This window comes from Dendroctonus ponderosae, unplaced genomic scaffold, assembly GCF_020466585.1.
Source record: "Dendroctonus ponderosae isolate FM_Combo_2020 unplaced genomic scaffold, Dpon_F_20191213v2 Dpon_F_20191213_1, whole genome shotgun sequence".
NCBI classification, from domain to species: Eukaryota; Metazoa; Arthropoda; class Insecta; order Coleoptera; family Curculionidae; genus Dendroctonus; species Dendroctonus ponderosae.
In genome coordinates this window covers 4,818,267-4,843,234 of record NW_026017110.1, presented here as the reverse complement: position 1 = coordinate 4,843,234, position 24,968 = coordinate 4,818,267, and the positions used below count along the sequence as shown (strand labels likewise).

General features: G+C 38.8%; 1 protein-coding gene across 4 annotated transcripts in view; it reads left to right on the top strand.

Moving 5' to 3' along the window:
- LOC109533153 (inositol-trisphosphate 3-kinase B) overlaps positions 1 to 24,384 on the top strand; it is a 44,411-nt gene extending 20,027 nt beyond the window's left edge. For 2 of the 4 annotated variants that reach the window (XM_048661568.1, XM_048661567.1), the window contains 5 exons: positions 20,607 to 20,783; positions 20,842 to 21,045; positions 23,417 to 23,668; positions 23,725 to 23,796; positions 23,853 to 24,384. In XM_048661568.1, the coding sequence (XP_048517525.1) occupies positions 20,607 to 20,783; positions 20,842 to 21,045; positions 23,417 to 23,668; positions 23,725 to 23,796; positions 23,853 to 24,134 (987 nt within the window). In that variant the 3' untranslated portion in view covers positions 24,135 to 24,384. Of the gene's footprint in view, positions 1 to 15,132; positions 15,837 to 20,071; positions 20,356 to 20,606; positions 20,784 to 20,841; positions 21,046 to 23,416; positions 23,669 to 23,724; positions 23,797 to 23,852 lie in introns of those variants that run through there. The other 2 variants (XM_048661569.1, XM_048661570.1) reach the window with 2 other exon arrangements.
- Positions 24,385 to 24,968: the final 584 nt, after the last annotated feature.

Sequence of the window (24,968 nt, the reverse complement as noted above, 5' to 3'; positions counted from 1 at the left end):
GAGCAACTTTTCTCGATTTCCTTCAGTAAGAGGCAAACGTTTAAAGTTAAACTTTTCCAACTTGCAAGTCTGTAGAATCATTTTGAGATATTGGAAATTGAAGTCCTCAATGGAACAAATGTAGTAGTCGTTTGATTTTTTTAAAACATTTCGAATTTCAGTTGCAATTTGAAAATTAAATCTTTCAAACTACGAAATCTGAGTGGCGGCTAATTTAAACCTTACATAATTTTTGTCTGAAGGGGGCTTGAAAAGAAGTTGGAAATTCAAAATCCATGAGTTTATTAATTTGAAATATTTTAAAAAATCCATAATAGAAATCAGTATTTTTTAGGAATTCCAAAATTTAAATTATTAAGTATTTCCAAATAGACTTGAATTCAAGCTTTTCTATCTTGAAACTCGGCAAGCGATAATTTTAGACTTTTTCGCAGTTCCTAAAGATGGAAGATATTTTCACGTTCTTCGAATTGAGACCAAAGGCAGGTTTTCGCTGATCTATCATGCGTTTTTTTAATTTTCTTCGGCTAAAATCTCCAGTAAATCTTTATTAGATTCATAAACGAATCTCATATTTAAATCTGCAAAAACCGACCGGACCCAACGAAGAATCTGGGAATGTTTGGACCCAAACTCGATTAAACGAGATTATAATCCGATTATCTTACCAACTTTACAGGCATATGATTTTATTAGAATGTAATCTTGATATGGTTTCAAAAAAATCTATAAAATTTAAAATTTTTGAAAAATTAGCTACCTAAGAGAAGGCTTTTCTATCTTCCAAACATGAGCGATTATGAAGTTTATTTTTCGAAAATGTATATCAGAGACTTTGGTTCAAAAGATCCCAAATCTCACTTAAATAACATGGGCGATATTTTGATTTATCCGTAACTTCCAGTACTTTGTCATGTAGAAAACACTCTATACGTTTCCAAATCTTTTAAGCTGCAGCTTGAAACGTTCACACTAAAAAATGAAATAAACAATACGTTGAGCTTTGTGGCGTTTAAAGTTAGAAGCCCTTGAGAGAATGCCGAAAGTTTTACTAAATTTTCATTTTTAAACAAAGTTGTAATAAAGTGCAATTTTTGCTTGCAAAACTTAGAAAAAAGACACTAAAATTTGGGTTCGGCTCAAGCTCAAGTTTTAAGATAATTTTGACTACGTTTGGAAAATTTTAAAACATTTCTAATTTATTTTAGTAATGCGTTAGATACTCATTAATTAGATTTTCAATTAAGTTTTTTGGRTCTAAACAGTAGAGCGACTTGAGTATTCAGATGTAGGAAAATCAGTTCCAATAATTCAGACCTGAAGAAACAATTTTCAAAATTCAACGAASTYTAKAWGCGTMTTTKKCCTTGYWCTTCGGAAGGGCTTCAGAAGTCTRYATGTATTAGGCTGTCAYTTGGATTCCTGCTGTTGGCGTCATTTGGATTCCTAATGTAGTCCGAGCTTCGCTCTGCCATGGATCAATTTTGATATATTTTCAACTCGTTGAACACTTATATGAAAGATTCGATTCGATGGGCGCAGTTGCTCATCGGGCCGGTTTCGTCTCATAACAAAGAGGAATTGAAAACCGCGCACCAACATTATCTAATCATCTAATTGGCGGAGCTCACGATGGATCGCCTCGATTACAACGATAATTATTTCGTGCTTATTAACTTTAAACAATAATCTTGCCTGACGCAAATCAGTCGTCATCTTTATAATTGATGATCAGCCCAAAGAAGCTTTTCATTTATCAGTGGTTTAATTAAAAAACTCCCATCTTTTCTAGTTTGCTTGTATAATTAATGATTGGTTTTCATCTGCATGGCTCTTTTGTTTTATGTGTCCTCAAAATTTCTCCGAGACATTTACATCCATTAACATTCCAAACGGCAGCAATTAGCAGCCGAACCTCTCGTGTGGCAATTTTTCGCATCATCGATCAGCCGGCCAGTCCGACAGTGCAGATTTAGGTACGGGTGATTTTGAACATTTTTTTTTGATCGACTGAGAACACCTGGATGGTGGCTGGGTACACGCAAATGTGGGCGCGGCTGTCGGATTATGATAATCACTATATCGAAATATCAATTAGAGTTAATAAATATCCGAGCAAAAGGCGGCTTTTTAATTCAACCATTTGACTTTGACCATCTTTGGAAGCTTTTTCAAGTGCCTTTGGCCCTGTTGCGCTGATTCAATGAGAATTGTCACTCCCACTCGGTCAACCGCCCACCCTTTCATGCAATCAGCAGTTCGGGTTTTGATGGAAAATCAATTTTGGCTCATCGGGCGATAAGCTTTCAGCCAAACACCTGTTAGATATATTTCACTATTCAATCATCATTATTTGTTAAGTGGTTTTATCGATGTCAATTATTCCCACAAAGCGGCCCCGTCCAGCTTAAATAGCATTAACGATGAAGAGAAACTGGAGTGGGCGGCCAAAGACAAATTTAGTGGACCGATTTTTAAATTACTTTGGCTGCCCACGGGCACCCAGAATCGGTTTTTAATGGCAAAAAAATTTATGTTTGCTTTATTGATACCAACCGTTTCAGGCATTGATGGTTTCTGTCCATGTTTCACTCATTAATCGCTCTCAATAACAATAACTTTTCCAATCCATCTGTTTATACAATTCCCCCGGACTATTGCCCAGCAGGAAGGCAATTTTGGAAGTAAGTACTAAGCGAATATGAAAAATGAAAATTCTGACTGGGCCTTGGGGGTATCACAACTTTCCTCCACAAAACTCCAACCTTAATAGTACGGGCGCAGAGCGCAAATTCTTCTTCAGCGGCTAAGAGAACAGATTAAAATTAAAAACTCGAAATTCCCTGGCCTGTCATTTCAATTAAATGCCCATCTGCTGTTTTCCTAGCGGATTTGATCTGATGGGTGGACAAAATGGGCGCAGTGCCGTTGAGCCAATTAAGATCTTTGCAAGCAGCTTCATGATAATTCGATTCGATGTATTATCGTATCAGCACTAATTGAATAGTAGATTCGGCTGTATAACCTTGGCATGAAGAGTAGAAATAATCGGTTTCTACTCGAACTGCGTCTGTGAATGTTTGTTTTCAAATGTCGACAGCTTCCAGTACACCGGGAACATTGTCATTGTTTAGTGTCGATTCCGTAGCATAAAAGTGCCGGTTTCCGAATGGCGATCGCCAATTGGCCTCCCGATTCTCCAGATTTAGATTCTCCAGATTGATCAGCACTTTAACCACTGGCGTGGTTTGGTGGTTCGGGCTGAAACCTTTGTGAATTATAGGGGATTGATATGAATAACGATGATCAAGTTTCTTGCTGCTTCAATTTTGAGCAGGTAGCAACTTGAATTTGAGACTAAATCAAGTGAGCAAAAGAAGGAAGCAAGGATGTAGTTGACTTCTGCAACATTACCCGAATGTTTCTAATTAACAAGTAGCAATGTGATTTTTAAGGCAGTTTTATGATGGAACTCATGTTTTTGAAAATGCACCAGTCCTGCAAGTCTTTGTCTAGAACTTCCGATAATGGAAAACTATTCTTCAGCAGTTTTACATTTGGGATGGAATATATGTTTGAACTGTCTAAAGTTGCAAAAAGCCCTTTTTAGGCTTTGAGTTTGACTGGTTTATAAAAAAAACTTTCAAAGTTGAAGTTCTCAAATTGTCATCAGTATTTGACGAGTTTCTAATTTTTGAGAAGTTTTCAGGGCTCGCTTTCTGCATTTAAACTGCAAATTTTCAAACCTGAGCTTTTAAATTGAATGATACTCGTATATGAAGATATCTACTGGTCTGTCTCAAGCTATTTGGCAGTGACGTCATTATTTAAGATTTCATATTGCCTGATAGTCAGCTTGAGCGTTTGTTCTCGACGATTTAAAATCATTTGTTTTTGTTGAATCAGCTATTATTGTTGTAGCACGGTTTTATAGTTTTTATTTTTATTGTTGCGAAATTAAACATTCGTTATTAGCATTGCCTGATGTAAGTGTTTACAATTCAATTTTTCTTTATAAAGCACGAATTCTTGACTTGACGATTGACGAGAGCAATCAACAACATGGTATATAAATTATTTGAAGTTGCAAAGGTGAGGGCAAATTTCAGAATGTAAAAAATAAATTGGGAAAATAGCTAATTTCCTTCGGTTTAGAAATAGAAAAAGAAGAATTATTGCGTCACCGCCATAAAACTTCGATTATAATACCAAAATGAGTCTTCTGTAAATCAAAGGCAAGTTTTAAAATGGTTTAAAACCCACTTAAGGATGAGAACTTTCAAAATTTTGGGCTGTGTCGAAACTTCAGTTATTGAGAAATTCGTCAAAAACATTTCCTCGGTGCTCCAGCTTCTCATTTCCCAACTTTTTCGGAAAAGCCTCCAAGCTCTATTACCTTCACTCTGGAATCCCTCCATAACCAACCTAAAATTCTGCATCTTTTGAAGATTTCAACCCAGTTGGTTTGCTATCGCTAGCATGAACTAGTAGCAATTCTGCCAGCCATCTTTTGTGAGAATGACGTCGCGGTTTCGGTCAGCAACTCCACCACCAGGTCAGGCCTGCCAGTGCGCGCATTTACCGAAGGAGCCGCGCCCCAAATCCCTAATGGAGAGCCTCTTGGTGGCCAAAATGGAGCAGGTCACTTTGGGACAGGGCGCCTCCAAACCGCCCCTAATCCGGACAGACAGTGTGGATTCGAACAGTTCAGTGGGATCGGGCAACTCTTTAGGGGCCGGCGATATTTGTAGGTGCGACGACTGTTTGCTGGGCATTGCTGATCTTTACGCCCAACCTGTTGAAGAAAGGAAAAAGAAGGTAAATTTTCATTTGATGGTAGCAGACTTGAATGGGATTTTGAGTAATTTGTTTTTCAACTGAAACTGGACGGCATTTAACTGCATCAATTACATAACGTTTGTAGTTGTAAACATCAATTTACTCATATCACGAATACCGGATATAAACGGTACTTTTCAGGCGCACCCTGTATGCGAAATGATATGGGTACGACTTGCGTCAATGCTCAATCATAATTTAATAAGTCGGTTGGGCGGGTACCAATTGCCAGTGTTGCCGTCACTGAGCACGAAATCTGGATGAAGTTCTGGCCAAGGGATGAATGGAGGCCATTTCAATTTAATTATTGCAGTCATTGCCCGTTTATCAGCCGATAGTTGGATTGGATTGGCTATAAATACACCAAGAAATATTGATGATTTAAATGACATGCTTAAGATATACAGGGTGATTGATTGGAGAGTAGCCACTCCTTGAGCACTCGCGTCTTGTGTCGGGAAGGATTGTTTTATATTACAACTGCAAGAGTTGGAACGCTGCAGAGGTTCAGTTAGCACAGCTTTTATGATACATGGTGTCCCATTTTCACGTGGCAGTAAGACTTGGAGTTGGCTTTCTAGATATGTAGATATTTGTGATGTTTCTTGTGTTAATGTGTTGGTATATAGATATTTATATTACATATTTACATTAATACGGTAATTCATTACATATTACAATACATTATTCAATAAACGAACTTTGTATGGATTCTAATACCGCAGATTTATTGGTTTTCGATGTTCCCCATCTTCCAGAAAATTTCTTCGATTCACTCAGTCCAAACTTTAGTCGTCGTTTGCAAGTTGAAGCCGTCTTGGATTGTTTATAGATTTTACACTTTGTATTTTTTATTGACTGTACTTTCGTTTTCATGTTCCTTTTTTTCTGTGTGCTCTTCCACAAATTTCCATCTTTTGTACGAAATATTACTCCTTACTTCGCCTGTTGCTGACTGAAAATGGGGATTTTGCTTCGTTATCTTCAAGTTATAACTGTTTCCGCCCATCTGAATTGAATCTGCTGCCGCCACCTGCGGTCCGTTCTTTGCATCAATCGGGTACCATGGTACCAAACGAATTTCCGCACTGTTGCCAAAAGTACTACTTTCGTTTGCCCCAAGTAGGTGGCGGTGCCTGAAATGCTTGCTGAGTTATCTTGGAATCCCCCACAATATGTGAAAAGTTGCACTTGTTTGAATGGCTTTTAATGCCTTTTAAGGAAAGGGATTGTCATCCAACGATGCGCAGTTTCAACTGGGAAAAAGTAAGACACATTCTTCGATCGTAACATCAAAGGTGATCATTTGCGTCAGCATCTGAATGAGATCAATGTCATGCCGGTTTTATTATACACCATCATGTGAACATTACACTGAAATAACGATAATTACAGGCCGAAAATAGATTTGAATTGTTTACGTTGTGCCACACTCGAAGGACCAGATTTGAAGTATTTTCGATGGGAGATTTGTTTGTTGCAGGACGATTTTGCTTCGCAATGAACATAAACATGCCGCTGTTAACGCAAAACGTGCAACTTGCACTGRCAGGAGAAAAAGTGTCCTTTTTTTTTCCGGTCACCCGCTTACTTATATCTCAATTAGATAACAGAAAGAGTGTTACGAATGCGYCCGGATTGAACTATTTATTTTCGAAACCGCAACAACGCTAATAAAATTTACTTTTCGTTTCGCCGAATCAATGAATGGCGGCACACTTTTTTCCATTTAAATGGAATTGTTACGCTGGCATAGGCAATTGGTTGGCATACATTAGAGGGAGGGCGCTCGAATCGATTCGAGTCGTTATTTTTTCCACAGAAATCCAACTGAAAAGCCGCAAATGTTGTCAGAACTTATTTCTAAATTCGATCATTGCTTTAGTGCAGGTGAAAATCGGTTTTTGATTGGATCATTTCACCCAGCTGAGTGCTGCGTGCAGGCTACGTGAGGCTGAGACATTTTTGGCGATTCTTCGAAGGAAGTCGAAGAAATTTTGTTGAACTTTTCATTAAAATCCTCTCAAATATCACATGCTTTTGCTGTATATTTTAACTCTTTTATATCGGATGTATCAACGCGAATAAAATTATATGAAATTTGTAACTCACCCTTTACATTCACATGAATAAAACTAAAATTTACGCAGATTTACCTTCAAACGGGCTCTAAAATGCATCAAACAACACATAAAACATTTAATTTAAAATTGTATTAATTTGCTAGCTGGTGTTTTCCGATATGTCAGTAGGGACATATTTTATTATATTCCTGCTGAACCTGTTCATCCGTTTATTGAAAATATCTCATTAATTAGCAATCAACTGATATTTTTGTGTTATTATAAAATGTACCTACCTTTGGCAAATTTAACATTATTTAATTTGTATCTAGTAGATGGTAGATTGAAAAACTAAGAAAATAGCAATAAAACAATTGTTTTGTGAGCTCTGTGAACCCTCATATGGATGTTAATTCTTTTCGAATGTTCCGCAAAAAACCCATATTTTTTCGAAATTAACCACCATTGAACTCACCAGGCGGGACTCGAAGAAAATAGTTTTCCATATCGTTTTGGAGTCAGCCGAACGAGCGAGAAACATTTAATCGGAATTTTTGTAAATATACATAATTGATGAAAATCGATCCCCAGCTGGTTCAAGAAGCATCGTTACACATTTGGAGGTTGGGTAGATGCCATCACATTCCTGTGCTTTGGGGCCAATTCAAGGCAATTTTTAATGTTGTGTTTATGTTGGTATTTTAAACGAGTATTCAAGCAAAATTCGTTCGCCTTTCCCAAAACCTTTCCTCTCCTTCTAACTTCTTATTATTCTATTCTATAATTGCTCTTCTTGAGGCCATGTTCTTGCTGTATCTTATTTCATTTCCTATAGTTTATCAGTCAACTTTGGCATTTCAGTTTTCGTATTCAGCACCTTTTATTAATCACTGTTGTTTTGTATCTTTCTTAACTATTTTCGAAATTTTCTTGTGCAGACGCTCAATTTTTTCGTTGACTTTGTTTTTGTGTTATTTTTTTATTCAATCAATTTCTGGACTTTAACCATTTTAATTTTCGTCCTCATTGTCTACATTCGGTTTTGCTGGTGTCAGCTACAAGTTTGGATAATGGCTGATTTTTATTTTGAGTAGTCGTAGAGCTGTTTTAAATAAATTTGTCGGCTTGATTTTTTATTTTTATTATTTGAAACGTTTTTCAGGAGTTTTAAATGTTGTAATCTGAGTGAGTTTTTAAAGGGTTAAGATGAGGGAAACTTTTGGGATAAACATGATATAAAATGAAACTTCATTCAAAAGTAGTCTTTCAGAAGCTAGAAAATGATTACGAAACAATTTACTGGGATAAACAAATACTTTCTAGTTTAAAGCAGTTTCAGCAAATTCAGCGGTTATTAATAATGAAATCTTATGAAAAATATTTAATAACTTGGATTAAAGTTTTCTCAGCATGAAGGGCAATAAAAACTTGCCGAGAAAATAATATAAATGTTGAATGCGAAACTTGCACAATAGATAACTTTAATAAACAAAACAAGAAAACAATGAGACAAGGAATTGCGTTCTGTTCTGCGAAATATTGTGAATAAAAATAAATGATTTAATCTTATTTCATTTGTGTCTAAAACCCACGAAAAAATTATGTAAAATTATAAAAAGTGGCCTAAAACGAAAAACATACTTAATTTCCTTGAACAAACATTGAAGCAAGCGAACCAACATCGGGCAGAGCAGCACTTTTATATGGATATTTACGAAGATATCTTTGAAAATTGAATAGCTGGACTATAAGCGTCAAATAGACTAAAACCTAGTTGTTTTGTTAATTAAATATGAAACTTGTATTGCTTGTGAAGGGATTTTTGTTCACCTCTTGTCCTATTGCAGTGCGTTTTGTTGGCTGACACAAAAAAAATGAACCACACCGTTTCTAAAATAAAACGTCTATTTTCAAATACAAACGAAATACAAAAAAGAAAGTGCAATTAGCCGAAATTGAGCTTCATCAATGCTTGCTGTGTCTCTTGTGGCCCCAATGTTTGTGATGTTCGTGGCCGCCCTTCTTGCCATGGTCGTGATGATGGTGATGGTGATGATCATGACCGCCATGCTTCTTGTGTCCATGCTCCTCATGATGGTGGCCCCCATGATGATGGTGCTTTTTATGTCCGTGATGGTCGTCATGGTGGCCGGCCTTCTTGTGGTGGCCTTTATGATGGCCGCCCTTTTTATGCTCGTGCTTGTGATGGTACCCGCCATGCTTCTCGTGATGGCCTGAATCGTGGTCTTCATCGAAGAAGTGCTTCTCTTTCTTGTACTCGTCGAGTTTGTGCACGTTGTGTCCTCCATGCGTGTGGTGGCCCTTCTTGTAGTGGCCTTTTTCGCCAAACTCGTGGCCCTTTTCGCCTTTTTCCCCATGATGGTGCTCGCCATGGTACCCGTCGTCGTGATGATGATGCTTTTTGTGCCCTCCATGCTCCGCATAGTGGTGCTTGTGTCCCTCTTTGTCATGATGGCCTTTTGAACCTTTCTCGTGATGGTGATGGCCTTTGTAACCTTTCTCGCCCTTATCACCGTGCGCCGAATGGTGTTTGGCATGATGCTCGTGCCCGCCGCCCTTTTCATGATGAGACTCGTGTCCGGAGGCGGCAGCCTCCAGATCCGCTTCACGTTTTTGCCTCACAAGCCCGCGACCTTGGCAGTAGGAGACGGCACAAAGGGCCAACAGGCCCACCACGCACAACCCTTTTAGGGATCGCATTTTGATCAAGTCAAATACAGTGGACTGATCTAGACTGATTTGGATCGATTTGGGCTAGAGGCTTTTATATGAATCTCCGCAACAATGCTCGACCACAGACCAGATTGACGTTTTTTTCTGGATTATAGTGAAATTAGTATTCAAAGTGTAACGATTATTGTTGACCAATTATTTGCCTATTGCATCTTGCGGTCGCGCACTTTCACCAGATTTGTTTGAGTGATGATGATGATGATGATGTAAGGACTGGTCGGTTGGTGGTCAAACACGCAAAGGGCTCGATTGGTTGAATGAAACGGGTCGCCATTAATTTGTCAATTTCAAGTCTTTATTTTCAAGTCGAGTAACAATAACAAAACAACAACAGTCGCAACATAATCAACAAATTCATCACGTGGCTCGCCAGCCAGCTGGGCCGCCCTAGTTTTTGCTGCTCTTCTTGTGTCCCCAGTGTTTGTGGTGTTCGTGGCCGCCCTTCTTGCCATGATCGTGATGGTCGTGGTGGTGGTGTTCGTGTCCTCCATGCTTCTTGTGGCCGCCCTCTTCGTGGTGGTGGCCTCCGTGATGATGGTGCTTCTTGTGGCCGTGGTGGTCGTGGTGGTGGCCTCCCTTGTGGTGGTGTCCCTTGTGGTGGCCGCCCTTTTTGTCTCCATGTTCGTGGTGGTATCCTCCGTGCTTCTCGTGATGGCCGGCGTCATGATCTTCATCGAAGAAGTGCTTCTCCTTTTTGTACTCATCAAGATGGTGCTGGTCGTGGCCTCCGTGAGTGTGATGGCCCTTCTTGTAGTGGCCCTTCTCGCCGAAGTGATGGCCCTTTTCGCCCTTCTCGCCGTGATGGTGTTCGCCATGGTAGCCGTCCTCATGGTGATGGTGCTTCTTGTGGCCGCCATGCTCTCCGTAGTGGTGATGATGGCCTTCCTTGTCGTGGTGGCCTTTGTCGCCTTTCTCGTGGTGGTGGTGGCCTTCGTAGCCCTTGTGGCCCTTCTCGCCGTGGTGGTGATGGTGATGGGCGTGGTGCTTGTGACCGCCTCCTTTGCCCCATTCGGAGCCGCCCCCGTGATCGTGCTTGGAGGCCGCGGTCTCCAAGTCCGCCACCTTGGCCACCTCGGCTTCACGTCTTTGCCGGGTGATTTCTCGGGCTTGGGAGTAGGAGATGGCACAAAGGGCCAAAAGGGCGAACACACACAGCCCTTTAAGGGTATTCATGTTGGTCCTTGCACACTGAGGAACACGACTTGATACTGATTTGCTTGAATGCGGTAGTGGCTTTTATATAAATCGCCGCTGCTATCATAGTTTATGGTCATGGCGAAATTTGTATTTGATCTGTAACATTTATTAACACACTTTTGGAATATTGCATCTTGTGGTCGATGCCTGCGTTTTTTCCACCAATGTGATGTAAAGGTTGACAAACTGCTAAAGAGCGTTTAGTAATTGCCCGGTCCGACGACGGATTTGCTGCACTTTTTTTGTACCTGATCGATATGTTGAATGTAGGTCGCTGATTGTTACATTCTGTGATATTCAAACTAGTTATCGACAACATTGCACCTATATCAGTTACTACGCGTCCTGATGCATTTTCCCACGCTACTTTATTATCACTATCATCGGAATGCAATTATTCTACTGCAACTGCTGCTCCATGCCTTAACCACCAGTTTTTCAATGGAACTTTCTTTGTGCGTTTCAAGAGAAAACGTTTTCGCTTTCATTTTCCTTTTATTTGGTTGTGAAATTAATATCCATTGAAAACTGCAAGTATTTGAATGCGCAATTTACAAACTAAACCTAGTTGATGAAAGCCGAAAACCTGTCCTGAGTTTGTGTTTGAAAGTATAGAAAATTCCACATTTTCTTTAATTTTTTAATAAAATTTCCTTCGCAAAACTTTGGCCTCAGCACTACACGTAACCATCACCATATATGCAAATATACAAAATCTCTTTTCCAATATTATTCTCATGCAAATGAACGATTACAGTCGCGGAAATCAAATGAAGCACCAGCCTGTACAGGATGCTTCAAAATAGCTTCAATCGCACAGTTTCAATCACACATCTTGAGTTTGATGGAAATAAGCACCAGAACTAGCTTTCTGTCATTTTAACACCATTATCCATCACATAACTCTTTTTTTATATATGAAATAGTGAAAGCTAATGTTGTGAAGCGAGGTTGTGAGTACACCAAAATGAATTTACAAAAGGAAGGTTAATCAAAAAATTGTTCATATGATCGAGGAAGCCAGTTAACTGTGTGAAATGTAGCCACAATTTGTTTGCAAATAACTCTGTTTTTTTAGTAAGTGTGGCACTTGAAGAAGAAGAGTATTGTCCAATAAGCTTGTTGAATTTGTGGCTAATTTGCGATGAAAATTGTAAAGAATTTGGGTCTTTTAAAGCCATTGTTTGGAGCTCAAAAAAAGGCACGCAAATCTAAAACTTCTTGAAATCAAGACATTTTCGAGAAAACTGCCAACATTTTCTTATCGATGGTTCACTTTCTAAAATGGCCATTTAGTTCTCTCTGGAATGATGTAAAAATGAGCAAAAACGGGACGAAAAACATGAAATTTTGGCATAGTCTTGCACCTAAATGTCTGATATTTAAATGATATTTAAATTTCGCTTTCTGGGTCAAAACTTCTCGAATTTCCTGTCTCATGTTGTTATGGTTCACTTTCTGAAAAGGCCATTTAGTTCCCTATGGAACGATGTAAAAATGAGCGTTCTCGCTTATTTTGCTTCCGAGAAACGAACAGAAACGAGACGGAAAACATGAAATTGTGGCAAAAATTGCACCTAAATATCTGATATTCAAAATTCACTTTCTGGTTCAAAACTACTCGAATTTCCTGACGCATGTTGGCATGACTAAATCGAATTTTCAATTTTCTATTCAACGATGCTTTTAAAAAGTTGTAATCAAGTTGATTGGTTTTGAATGAAACCTTTTAAATAGAATGTTTCTAGTGGTCAGAATGAATGGAACTTTTATCTTTGGACCTGCGACTAAAGGAAGTTGATATTTTACCTGTGTCCAAAACTCAATTGATTCCATATGGGCTTTAAGCGGAAATTAAAGAGTAGAACCTTCGGAACAATCAAGATATGAACGCAAATTGTACAAACCGAAAGTATGATTTCTTGTGTAAGTTGTGTACAAATTTTTCGTCAACATCTACAAAGCGTTCAAAAATCAAAATTTAGTGCCATACAAATGAGGTTCTCTGAGGACTCAAATCGAAGCCTCTTCTATAGAGTGAAAATTGAGCTTGCAGTTGGGTAAAAACTTTTATTTTTACCTCAACATCTGTAAGCTCGCAATAATCGGAATTTTGGATCATCGGAATTAAATTATCGGAATTATATTATATTATTATTATTAAGCGTGCAAAAATCAGAATTTAGTGCCATACAAATGAGGTTCCCTGAGGACTCAAATAGAAGCCTCTTCTATAAGGTAGAAACTTTCATTTTTACCTCAACATCTGTAAGCATCATTCGGATGAAATTATCGGGTTACTTAGATTGAAGTGTTTTCTAAAGAGCGTGAAAGTTTCTGGGGTCGATTCTGTCCAGGTTGGAAGTTATGAATTTTTCAAGTTGAGATTCCAGCTGGGTCAAAACTTTCATTTTTACATCAACCTCTACTAAGCGCACAAAATACAGAATTTTGCGTGATTGGAATAAAATTTTCCAGTTAATTAGATAAGAGTGTTGTCTGTAGAGTGTGAAAGTTGCTCACTTTTGAGTTTTCTTTGTTAGAAACTATTAATTTTTAAAGTTGATCTTGCAGCTGGGTCAAAACTTTATTTTTACATCAACCTCTACTAAGAGCTCAAAAATCCGAATTTTGCATGATTCAAATGATATTGTTCAGTTAATTAGATTAGAGTGTTGTCTATAGAATGTGAATGCTGCTGGCTTCTGTGTTCTTGCAGCTTAGTAAAAACCATAATCTTTAGATCAACATCTACTACGCGCTCAAAAATCAGAATTTAGTGCGATCCTACTGCAATTTCCCCAGTATTCAGGTTCATGTTTCATCTATGAACTATGGAAATCTCGCTATTCGGGTTAGTTGTTGTTAAAAGTTATGATATTTTAAAGTTGAGCTTGCAGCTGAGTCAAAACTTTCATTTTTACATCAACCTCTACTAAGCGCTCAAAAATCAGAATTTTCTGAAATGATTCGAATGTCCAGTTAATTATATTAGAGTGCAGTCTATACAGTGTGAAAGTTTCTCGCTTCGGTTTTCGCTTTATTAGAAACTATGAATTTTTAAAATTTAACTTGCAGCTGGGTAAAAACTATCATTTTAACGTCCACATCTACTAAGCGCTGAAAAATCAGAATGTAGCGCTGATGAAGAATGAATGACGGTTTGCTTTTTTTGCAGAAGTTATGAACTTTTAAAGTTGAGCTTGGCAGTTGGGAAAACATTTTCATTTTTATATCAGCATATAGCAAGCGCTCAAAAATCAAAATTTAGTGCGATCCGAATGAAATTACCCGAGTATTCAGAATGATACTTCATCTATAGAATGGGGAAATTTCGCTTTACGGTTTGCTTTTTCTTAAAAATCATGAATTTCTAAAGTTGAGCTTGCAGCTCAAAAAAAAACAAGTAAATCTAAAACTTCTGGAAATTTAGACTTTTTTGAGAAAACTGCCAATATTTTTCTAAAAGGATCATTTAGTTCTCTCTGGAATTATGTAAAAATGAGCGTTCTGGCTTATTTTGCTTCCGCGAAATGAGCAAAAACGGGAGGGAAAACATTAAGTTTTGGCATAATCTTGCACCTCAATGTCTGATATTCGAATTTCGCTTTCTGGGTAAAAACTACTCGAATTTCCTCATGTTTTTATGACTGAAACGAATTCACTTTCACAATATAAAACAGATACTTTTCTTTGCAACAAGCTCAAAAATCAAATGGAATAAATTCCCATAATTAATAATGTGGAAAAATGGTCCAAGGAAAGTTGAAGGTGTTGTCACATGCGCCGCCACTGGCTGAGGAAGCGAGAACCACACATTACTCGGGTTCTATTTAACAACTATGCGAAATGCCTGAAATATGTGCGTCATTGACGTCAGCAGTGACGTAGCATGGTGTTATTTTCCACGGTTCATTTACCCGACTCTGTGCTCGTTTGGTAGCGACTTGCACCTGAATGTACAGGATGTGCGATTTCTAATGGACACTTTTGAACTGCGCCACCCACCAGCCTTCTCTAGATGAGAACTCGTCGTCTTTTGCGAGTTTAATGACGTTGGAGCTTGAAGATGCCTACGAAAAATCGCCCCAATGGTGCAAAAATGAGCAGTTCCTCACGTAAAAGGCCCAGAAAAGTTACAGCTTTATGTGCTAAAGACGACATTGAAAAGTGTTCACGTCCAAGGAAACTCCGCTAGAGCAGATTTTTGGAAGTAGCAGGAACCTAATGGGTACCACCAGTGCGCTACTGGTTCTACCACAATCGCGTCTACCTCTTCACATGCGAACGAGAATCTCCGATGGCGATACGCTTGCGTTGGTACCACAGTCAGAAATTCGAAACTTACATGTGTTGCGGCAGCAACAAGCAACATTTGCCCGGTTTCCAAGCAAACAGCCAGGAATTTTGTTAAACAAACATTCCACAACCGTATGTTGTTCTCGTCTGGTGCCAGATAGACTGGAACCACATCTCGCAGTGAATAATCGGAGATTTCGTTCAGTGCGCGCTTTTTTCTTCAGTGCGAAACCGTTTCGGTTGCCCAACACCAGCTTGCCAAAGAGCCAGCAAATGTTAATCAATTAAAGTTTTTGTTGGGTGTTGGGTTGGTTCGGAAGTGGGTCGATTTCTGTGCAACCGAAATGTCAATGATCAACAGTGAAGATGCTGGAAGATCGGACGAAGAGTCGGGCTGGAGGAGTGAGAGTGGCGATTCGGAAGCAGGAGCCAGACGCAAGCTCAGCTCGGAGCAAAGAAAAAAGGGTCCTTGCTCTTACTGCAGCAATCAGGAAATGTTTTCCGCAGCTTCCACAGCTTCGAGCTGTGAGCATCGCAAAGAGGCGAGAAGAAAACTGGGCTTGGATCTGGGCGATTTGGAAAACGCCAAGAGGAAGAATGGTTTGTTTTCTTTGAACTCGCCAGCCATCACCTGCTCGCCTTCTCCTTGCGTCTTTAGCGAGGACCACGACGGTAATCTTAAAGGTATTCCACATGATTATCAATTGCTTCATTGAAGAATGATCGGGTTTTGTCGCTTCCTGGAAGAATTCCGGCTGGCGCAATGACGTTTTGATATGGCGACGGAATAACCGATGGGAGTTTCAGAGTTCCTTAGAAACAAACAAGCGTTAATTGTGGCGTTTCCCACTAAGATTCCCCGTTTCAGAGAAAAGTTTCACAACACTTGTTTGCTTCAGTTATGGGCGATGTCGTCACAAACCACCGAGCTCATAAAAATCGCACAACCAGTCATCGGGGTTCAGTTCGAGTAAGATTTAAGAGTAATAATCTGGAAATAAACCAATAATCCGGATCGAAATTGTGTAAAACTTTGTCGTAAAAAGTTGCACAATAACACCGGTAAGCTATGATCCCCAATCAAAGCTCTCCTCCAGATGACCTAAACACTTTATTGATTTTGGAAAATTGAAGCAAACACCCCACACGATTTTGGACTGAAAAAGTGCCACACTTTAATGCAAAAACTGCACAAATCTCCTTGAAAATAGCGCATAAATGCAATTGTTGCGTTTTACCTCAATACTTATTAACGGTCTGCTTGCAATCTTTTTCTTGATGCGTAAAATTTGGTTTTAATTTACTTATTCGGTTCGAATTCGGCTAATTCTGACACTGCAAACCGCGAAAAATGATTTATAGTTTATTTCCTTATATATTTGTTTTCAGTTTTAAAAGGCTGCATTTCATTTATTTGACTTGGCCATAAAAGCAGCTGCAATAACACCAAACGGCTTGAAAATTCGATCAAAAGGCCAACAGTATCATTCACTAGTCACCGAATGTAACAAACGTTTCAACATCCAAGCCGATCATTCACTAGATAAATCGAATCAGTTGCATTTTGACTGATTTTACAATGTACATCCGGGTCTACCTCAACCGATAGCATACTTAATAATAAGCAAAAAACAACAGCGAATGACGTAAATCACACTTTCCACACGATTAAGACCATATTAAAACCCGTTTATGACTATAATATACGTACTTATTATGCAAATCGCCCGCAAATATAGCAGTTTCTTTTACGTCTTCGGTAGTTTTAATTTAGATTGCGAGTGGTGAAATTTCTCATTGTATGGTTTTAGGTTTTTTCTTTGAGTAATCCACACAGGCGGTAATTAGAACCGGGATTGTATTCCTCAAGCATCCTCAAACCAGCGGGGAGTCAGGAGATATTTTCTCAGGAATACAGTCCCAAAACCAGCACTGTCTAATTAGACCTTGTAATATGTTTACTGAACCAGTAGATTTCGCAATATTAAATACTAATTTCTGGTCAGAGCCGTAAAATTAAAATTTTCTAGTGGAAGTTTTATTGTTAAAATTGCCTCAATTCCGTCATGAACTATGCGACTCAAACAAGCGAATTGCCCAAATCCAAAGCGCGTTGTTCTGGCAGCTTTCCACCTGAAACAACCTTGATTTAATGCGAGAAAAAAGGCTAATTAGGCCTGTCTTTCTAGCAATAGTCGCTTAATTTGCATGAAATTGTAAATGGAACTTCGAAACCAGTGCGCAATCTGAAGACAAGCTTGAGGCACTAATTAAGCCCACAAAGAAAAATAAAACTAATTAAACTACCATTGATTAAGCAATCAATTTGCGGCTTTAACAGCGACCATTACTAATGATTCGATTTTGTGTAAGCTAAGCGTTCGCCAATCAAGCGTAATTTAATGTATTAAGTGGGCTTTTTTTCGGTAATTCTATTGAATTAGAGGCAATTTGCTGAAAATACAGGAGAAAACACTGTTTTCGGGAAACACACATGCTAAAATAGGCAACGGAATATTAACGGACAATCATTAAAAATGCCTTAACTATATTTGGAATGTTGGGTTTAGCTCTTCTGTTATTGATAGTCCAGATTCCTCAAAAAAATTTAGTTTTTTCGAATTACTGGAATAATGATGCAATGGGTTTTAATGAAACTCACAGACATAAATTAGAGTAATTCTCAAATTATAAGTAAATTGGTGAACTTCTCTTCTTAATAAACCTTAACCTCTCCACTGCTGGGGATAGGTCTCTTCAAGTCTTTTCCAGATCTGTCGATCTTGCGCTCTTCGTAAGCAATCTGTGCTTGCTGGGGCTCTAATCTGTTCGGACCGTGGTTTCATTGGTCGTGTCTCCTTGTTTTATTGACTTTATGTTTCGTTTTCAAATCTTCATCTAGTTTAGCTGAAATTTATGATGTTTTATATATGCACACAAAAAGTTTTTGTATCTTGAGTCTAATATGGTGTTATCTGAGGACTGCATGAATGCCCAATGTTTCATTCAGTCATTTTTTTTAAATTTTATTGTGACAAGAATCATGACAACTTAGCAAGAAATCCACACAATTTTCGAATAAAGACGGAAAAACCCTTCAACAAACACACTTTGCATATGTTCATACTTCAGATTCCTTGCGGAGAAAACCCATCCGGCAGGTACGACTGCGCTGCCAGTTCTAAATAATAAACCATTCAATACATTATAATGCAGAAAAAAATGACTTCTTTGGCCACACCTCTGAAACGGGCAACGATATTCAGCTGTTATTGTATTCAGTTGAATTTTGACAAATTGTTCCTAAAAATCCTATCTGTTTTTCGATTGCGATATCTTAAGATGGCTTGGAAGGACCATGTAAGTGTTTTCCTTATGGTATCATGTAGAATACAATAGGTAAAACTCTCAGAGGACGCGTAGTTCAAATTGCGTTTTCCGAAAACTTCGAACAAAATGTTGTAACATTATTAGCAAGAATATATGATCATATGGACAATTTTGAATCAACTAAGCTTTGTATCATTACTGTTATCGATGTTATTTGGTGGCAACATACAAATTTTAACATAATTATGTGAAAGTGGTTTTTGTGCTTAACATTTATAAACACTCGGTATGTTTAGCCAAGAAAAGCTTGTGGCTGCAAATTGATTTGCCTACCAACTTGATGACCGTTTGGAGTTGGTTTATCAGCCACCCTTAGAAGAACACGGACTTTAACTCCAACTGCCTCGAAATCCGCTTTATCCGTTCGAACTTTTTTAAGCTTAGCACAGAAATCGGCAGCACACTAGAGATTCTAAGTCTCAAGAACTATCCAGGAACTAAATTCTGTAATTTCCATAACAAAACATTACCGAAAATTTTCACAAATCATCACAGATAATCGTCTAACTGACATGTTATTGTCTGGCTGATCGATGTTGAATAATTAGTGCAGACTTTGAGGTAAACAAATGCAGAAAAATATCTCCAACGAAGCATGTAATTCCTCGTAGAGGTAACAACAAAACAAGTCCATTCAGGTCGTAAAATCTAGTAAAATTTCGCATATTGAAGGCACTGGAAATGAACGAACATACTTGAATATCTCATCTTTTAAAATGCCTCAACATTACCCATGCAGCCTGGTGTGTAAAACTGCCCAGTTTTTCGGGCATTTTGCTCTGATGGAATAGGTTTTCATCCTAACGTTTCGCAAATAAAAGATTTACATCTTCAGAATAACTCAGAGGATGAGCCCGCTGGAGCTTGATAAACGTTAGGAACAACTTATAATCCACGAGGGCTTAAAAGTCAAAAAACTCATCAGTTTCAAGCAGTAAACGTGATTAGCAGTCGCTGGGAACATTCAGGTGTCCCCGGAAAATTAAAATCTATTCTTGATATTCTTGAGCACCTGACCAGCGTCAAGGAGTCAGATACTTAAACACTCTGTTTTGCCGGAAATATTAACTATCAAATGAGGTATTTTTGCGCCAATTTAACGTGTAGAATCTCCAGTTTCGGGATTTCCTATTCTTAGTGAATCCCCCCCTGTATAAGCAACTGACGAACTCAGGAAAGTGATTCTGAGTGGCTCAGAAGCGGCTCGGAAATTGAAACTTAAATGTTGGGCTCTGAAACTTCTCATGCGAAAACTTGCGGCACTGTCATTATTTGTCTGAGTGGAAAAATGCGCTAATTAAAAGACCGGCCAATAAAGAGTGGAAAAAACCTGCACGAGCACTGGTTATTATTGGTGGCGCCGGCAAATTCAAAAACTCTTCGCCATATCGCCGTTATCAGCTGAACCATGCACTTTGAGTGCGGAGATTCCGCCAGCAAACCTCAATTTGCGTCAGTCGTGCCAAAACCCGTCGCGCTGTTGGTCCTCAAAATGCCCTCCACCTTAACCGCCTGCTTTACCCCTGCAGACTTCAACCTGCACACGTCGCGCTCCCCTTCGCCCATCGCCTCCCCCAGAGCCTCCCCCAGGTCGGGAAAGAGACGCTTTTCGTTCAGGAGGAGCCGCAGTCCGGGCACCCCTACCAGTCCCTCAATGGGCGGTCGCAGGGGATCCTGCACGGGTTACGAGCAGTACCAGAAGAGCCTCCTGGAGGTGCCTCTGTATGCGGAATACGGCGATCCCAGTTCGGATGATTTGAGTTCCGAGTGGGAGTCGGAGCGCGAGGAACCCAGGAAGGAGGAGAGAGGAAAGGTTTGTAGCATTTCCAAGGTCCAAGGTGTCCAGGTGTGCATCAAAATGTCCTGATTTGTTGTCCAGTTTTTCTGGAAAGCTTTTGGATGTTGGTGGCCTATTTAGTCATCTGCAAACCCCAACTTTTGCGCCAACTTTTAAACCTGCACAGTCCCTTATAAGGAGTTCATAAACGAAAATATTCTTTCACCTCCAAGAATTTTTCATTGCCAGCTTTGACTGTCTAAGCTAATGTGCTTCGTTTGTTCCAGAGCTCCGGCTGGCGAAAGCTGCGCAACATTGTTCAATGGACGCCCTTCTTCCAGACCTACAAAAAACATCGATACCCTTGGGTTCAGTTGGCTGGACACCAGGGCAACTTCAAGGCAGGTCCCGACCAGGGCACCATCCTGAAGAAATTATGCGTTAAGGAAGAAAAATGCTTTCAAGTGAGTGGATTTGCAAACATCTGCTCCAGCGCGTTACAGGAAATTGTGGCCTTTGCAGGTGCTAATGAAGGACGTTCTGCGACCTTACGTTCCAGAGTACAAAGGTTTGGTAGCCAGTGACGATGGCGAATGTGAGTATATCCAGCTGCAGGATCTTTTGGGCGATTTTGTATCGCCATGTGTCATGGATTGTAAAATTGGCGTTCGCACCTATTTGGAGGAGGAATTGGCTAAAGCGAAGGAAAAGCCGAAGTTGAGAAAGGTAGGTACAAAATTTGACATAAAGAAGGTAAATTACCTTTAAAAGAAACACCCTTCATATTTATGAGCAGATTGACTGGACTTTTTTGGCGTGATGTACTAAGAATTAAAGTTGATTTAATAACCAAAGAAAACTGCTGTACAACGTGTTTAATTAACAAAACAAATTTACAAAATTTAGTCAATATATGGGACTTAAGAAATATAATCCAGTTTCCAACTCCATTAATGCTGATGACTTTTTTTAATTGTTTTCAGATTTATTTTAAGGGACATTTATCAATAATATTTTTAACATTTCTTGAAAATTTCAGAATTTTTCAGTTTTGGCAAAGTGAATCTTTTCTAAATGTTCAGTATTATAGATTCACTTAAACACTGAGAATATTAAGGTATTTTTCGCGAAAAATTATGAAATACTTTTTATTAGAACACTCGCCTCCTTTGCCGATTTAAAAAGTAAAAAGTCTTAAAATACTTTTCCAGCTTCGCATTTGGGACAAAATCCAATGATTTTCGATCAAAAAGCGAACTGAATAAGCGAAAGTTTATAATAAATTATTTGGAAAACTCGTCACCTCTATTCCTCCGAAGACTGTAGATCTTGTTAAAAAATTTGGCTTTTTAGTTTTGACTGATTTTTTCTGCGTTACTTTCCATTTAAAAGGGCTTTATTTTGTAGAGTTTTACCTAAAAATACTGACGATCTGGAGGTCTTTTACGCGAAAAATTACAATATAAATCTGTAGCTTTAAAGACATTTGACCAAAACTTTTTTTAGCGTCGAATTCGGAACAAAAACGAAAATACATTTCTCCCGTTTTTTCCGGAAATTATTAAGATTTTCTCAAAAACCGATCACAAAACTACGAGTTTTTAATCGAAAACGCAAAAAACATAATTTCCTGATGATTTACTGACATTAATGGGGTCTTTTCAGCCGAAAATTGCAAAATTTATTTTGTTACAAAATTCGCCTCATTCAAAGCTACGAAACTCTTTTGAGCTTCGAATTTGGCCCAAAAACCAAATAATTTTATTCAGGTTTTTACCGAAAGTAATTAAGATTATCTTGAAAAAACGACAGAAAGCAAAAGTTTCCAAAAAATAATTTATTTATAAAATTTGACCTCCTCATCGCTCTGAAGATTTTTCAAGTATCTTTAAAATTTTAGGTCATTTCAGTTTCACCAAAGTTTCTATTAAGCAATTCTTCTTTCTATGCAAAAACGTATTATTTTTAGTTTTACTTAAAATACTGACGCTCTTCAGGTAATGTCTGTGAAAATTATATACTAAATTTAATTGGAACACTCGGCTCCTGAACAGAACAAGTGAAAATTTATAATCAATTATTCGGAAAACTTCTTCACTTTTAGGCCAATATTTCTAAACAAAGCTCTCTCTAAATAGAACAATGCTATTTTTCCTAACGTTTTACTGTAATCTACTGGCAAATAGAGTCTTTTATGTAGAAAAGTTAAAAGATGGATTTTACAAGAAAATTCGTTGTCTTTACAGTTTGGTCTTCTTTATCGTCTTTTTCGAATATCCGTTTTACCCTTGAATTTGGGACAAAAGCGAAACAAAGTTATCTTGTTTTTTTCGACAACATTTAGGTTTTCTCAAAAAACGACTAGAAAAAGCATATAATCATTATTTGGAAAACACGTCATCATCGCTCTGAAATTTTTAAAATTTTCTTCAAAATCTCCGGATTTTTCCGTTTTGGACCAAGTTTCAATCAATCATATGCGCAAATGCAATATGTTGATGACTTTTTTTGATAGATGCTAGAATTTCGCCACCGGCCCTGCGTTATAAGTCATTAGTTACCAATGAGTTAAAACTCATTAACTCAAAGAGCGGCAACAACTCAAAAGCGCAACTCAACACAGTGTTACACAGGCCTAGTTATGGATGAAACCAATTTAACCTAAATATTTTTGCATGCCATATTTTCTTTTTTGGTTAGAGGTGATACTTGTTTTTGTTTTAACACTATTTTAATTTGACCAAAAAAGTATTTTGTTGTTGGTGTTTGCTTTAACATTTTTGTGTCAGTGTTTCGAACTAGAACCTTCAAAGAAACGCCTTGTATACCTAAGAATACTTAATAAAAAACCTAAAGCGACAAAATTTAAGCCAAAAAAGAACCACTAGTGACGGCATTAGAATAAGTTTTGCGTAACAAAAAACAGCGGATTTTTAGTAGCGACGTGGCGCGTTTCTTTAGTATCTAGCACCGGTCTTGGCACGAAGTTAACAAAACTTTGCTTGCAATCAATCAGAAACTTGATTTGAATCAATTCAGATCTCGCTCAGTTTGATCGCTTCCAATCAATCAAATTGTACCCAGATGATTTTTTCAGGACATGTACGAAAAAATGTGCCAGATTGACGAGAGCGCCCCCACTGACGAGGAGCACAAGCTGAAAGGAGTGACCAAACCCCGATACATGGTGTGGAGGGAGACGATTTCGTCCACGGCTACTCTGGGCTTCAGAATCGAAGGAATCCGGAACTCAGACGGAACCAGTAGCAAAGACTTCAAAACTACCAAGTCCAAGGAGCAAATCATGGCTGCGTTCCAGAGTTTCACTGAAGGGTTTCCCCATGTAGTGGTAAGCACTGAGTGGCCTTTTCCGTTCTCCCTTAGCTAAATTTGGTCTCTTTGCAGCCAAAGTACATTCAAAGACTAAAGGCTATTAAAGCCACCTTGGGACAGTCGACGTTCTTCGAAACCCATGAGGTGAGTGGAATTGAACTGCTCAAAATTTTGCAAATTACTAAGGCTATTTCCAACAGGTGATTGGCAGCTCGTTGCTCTTCGTCCACGATCGCTACAATGCCAATGTGTGGTTGATTGACTTTGCGAAAACCATCCACCTGCCTGCCGATGTCACCATCTCGCACAACTCCAAGTGGAAAGTGGGAAACCACGAAGACGGCTACTTGATTGGCATCAACAACCTCATCAAAATCTTCATGGCTGTGCTGGAGAATCAGCCAATCTGTGTCTCGCCGCCTCTCAATTTGGAGGAACCTCCAATCGCCCCAACACCGAAGGAGAAGCTGGAGAACACCTGACACTCTGACCCTCCATGTGCTCATCTATTGTAAATAAACTGGATGCGAATGATCGCGATGATCATGAAGCTCATGACTAGAATTAAGCTATTTATTTTCTAAGCTAAGTTGAAAGCGGTCCTTTTGAGGAGGGCCCGGTTCGGATGACGAAACAATCGCCAGCTTGCGAGAGGCTTTAATTTGCACCTTCCCGTAGGATAGAAGTAAATCGGATTCTTTGTTAAAACAATTAAACTTATTGATTTGCTAAGTGAGTGCGTTTTTTTTCTTAATTATCTTTATTTTCAAAGGAGTTGTAGGAGACGTCGGAATGATTGCTACTGTGTGAATGTGTTTCGGAATTATTGTGGCTGGAACTGGTGAAGGTCTGGACCAATCAAAAAGTCATAGAAGAAACATTTAGAAGCAGCCTACACGAATACAAAAGAAAGCCCCAGAAGGAAGGAACACGTCAGGGGGGTTCTACAAAAGAATAGAAAAGTTTTCGATGAAAAGTTGCCCCAGCATGTGCTTTTTCCAGATAAGAATCGTACTAATCGACGTGCGCTCCTTTGTCAAATCTCAGCTGCAGTTTCAAATAATTTGGAAGCTGCTGTTAATAAATGCACAATGCTCGGTCCATCTTGTGTAGGAAAAGCCGGTGAATATGCGGAAATAGGCCGTGATCCGTATGATGTTGAATTAGATACCGGAAGGTGAGGCGCGGAGGGACGGCCAATTGTTATTGGGGAAAAGTATTAAATTTAAAGACGGACGTCAGCCAATTCTCCTAATAATAATCAGCCAACAGAGTGAATTATAGTGCAAATTGATGAGTTGCTTTGTTTTATGCCG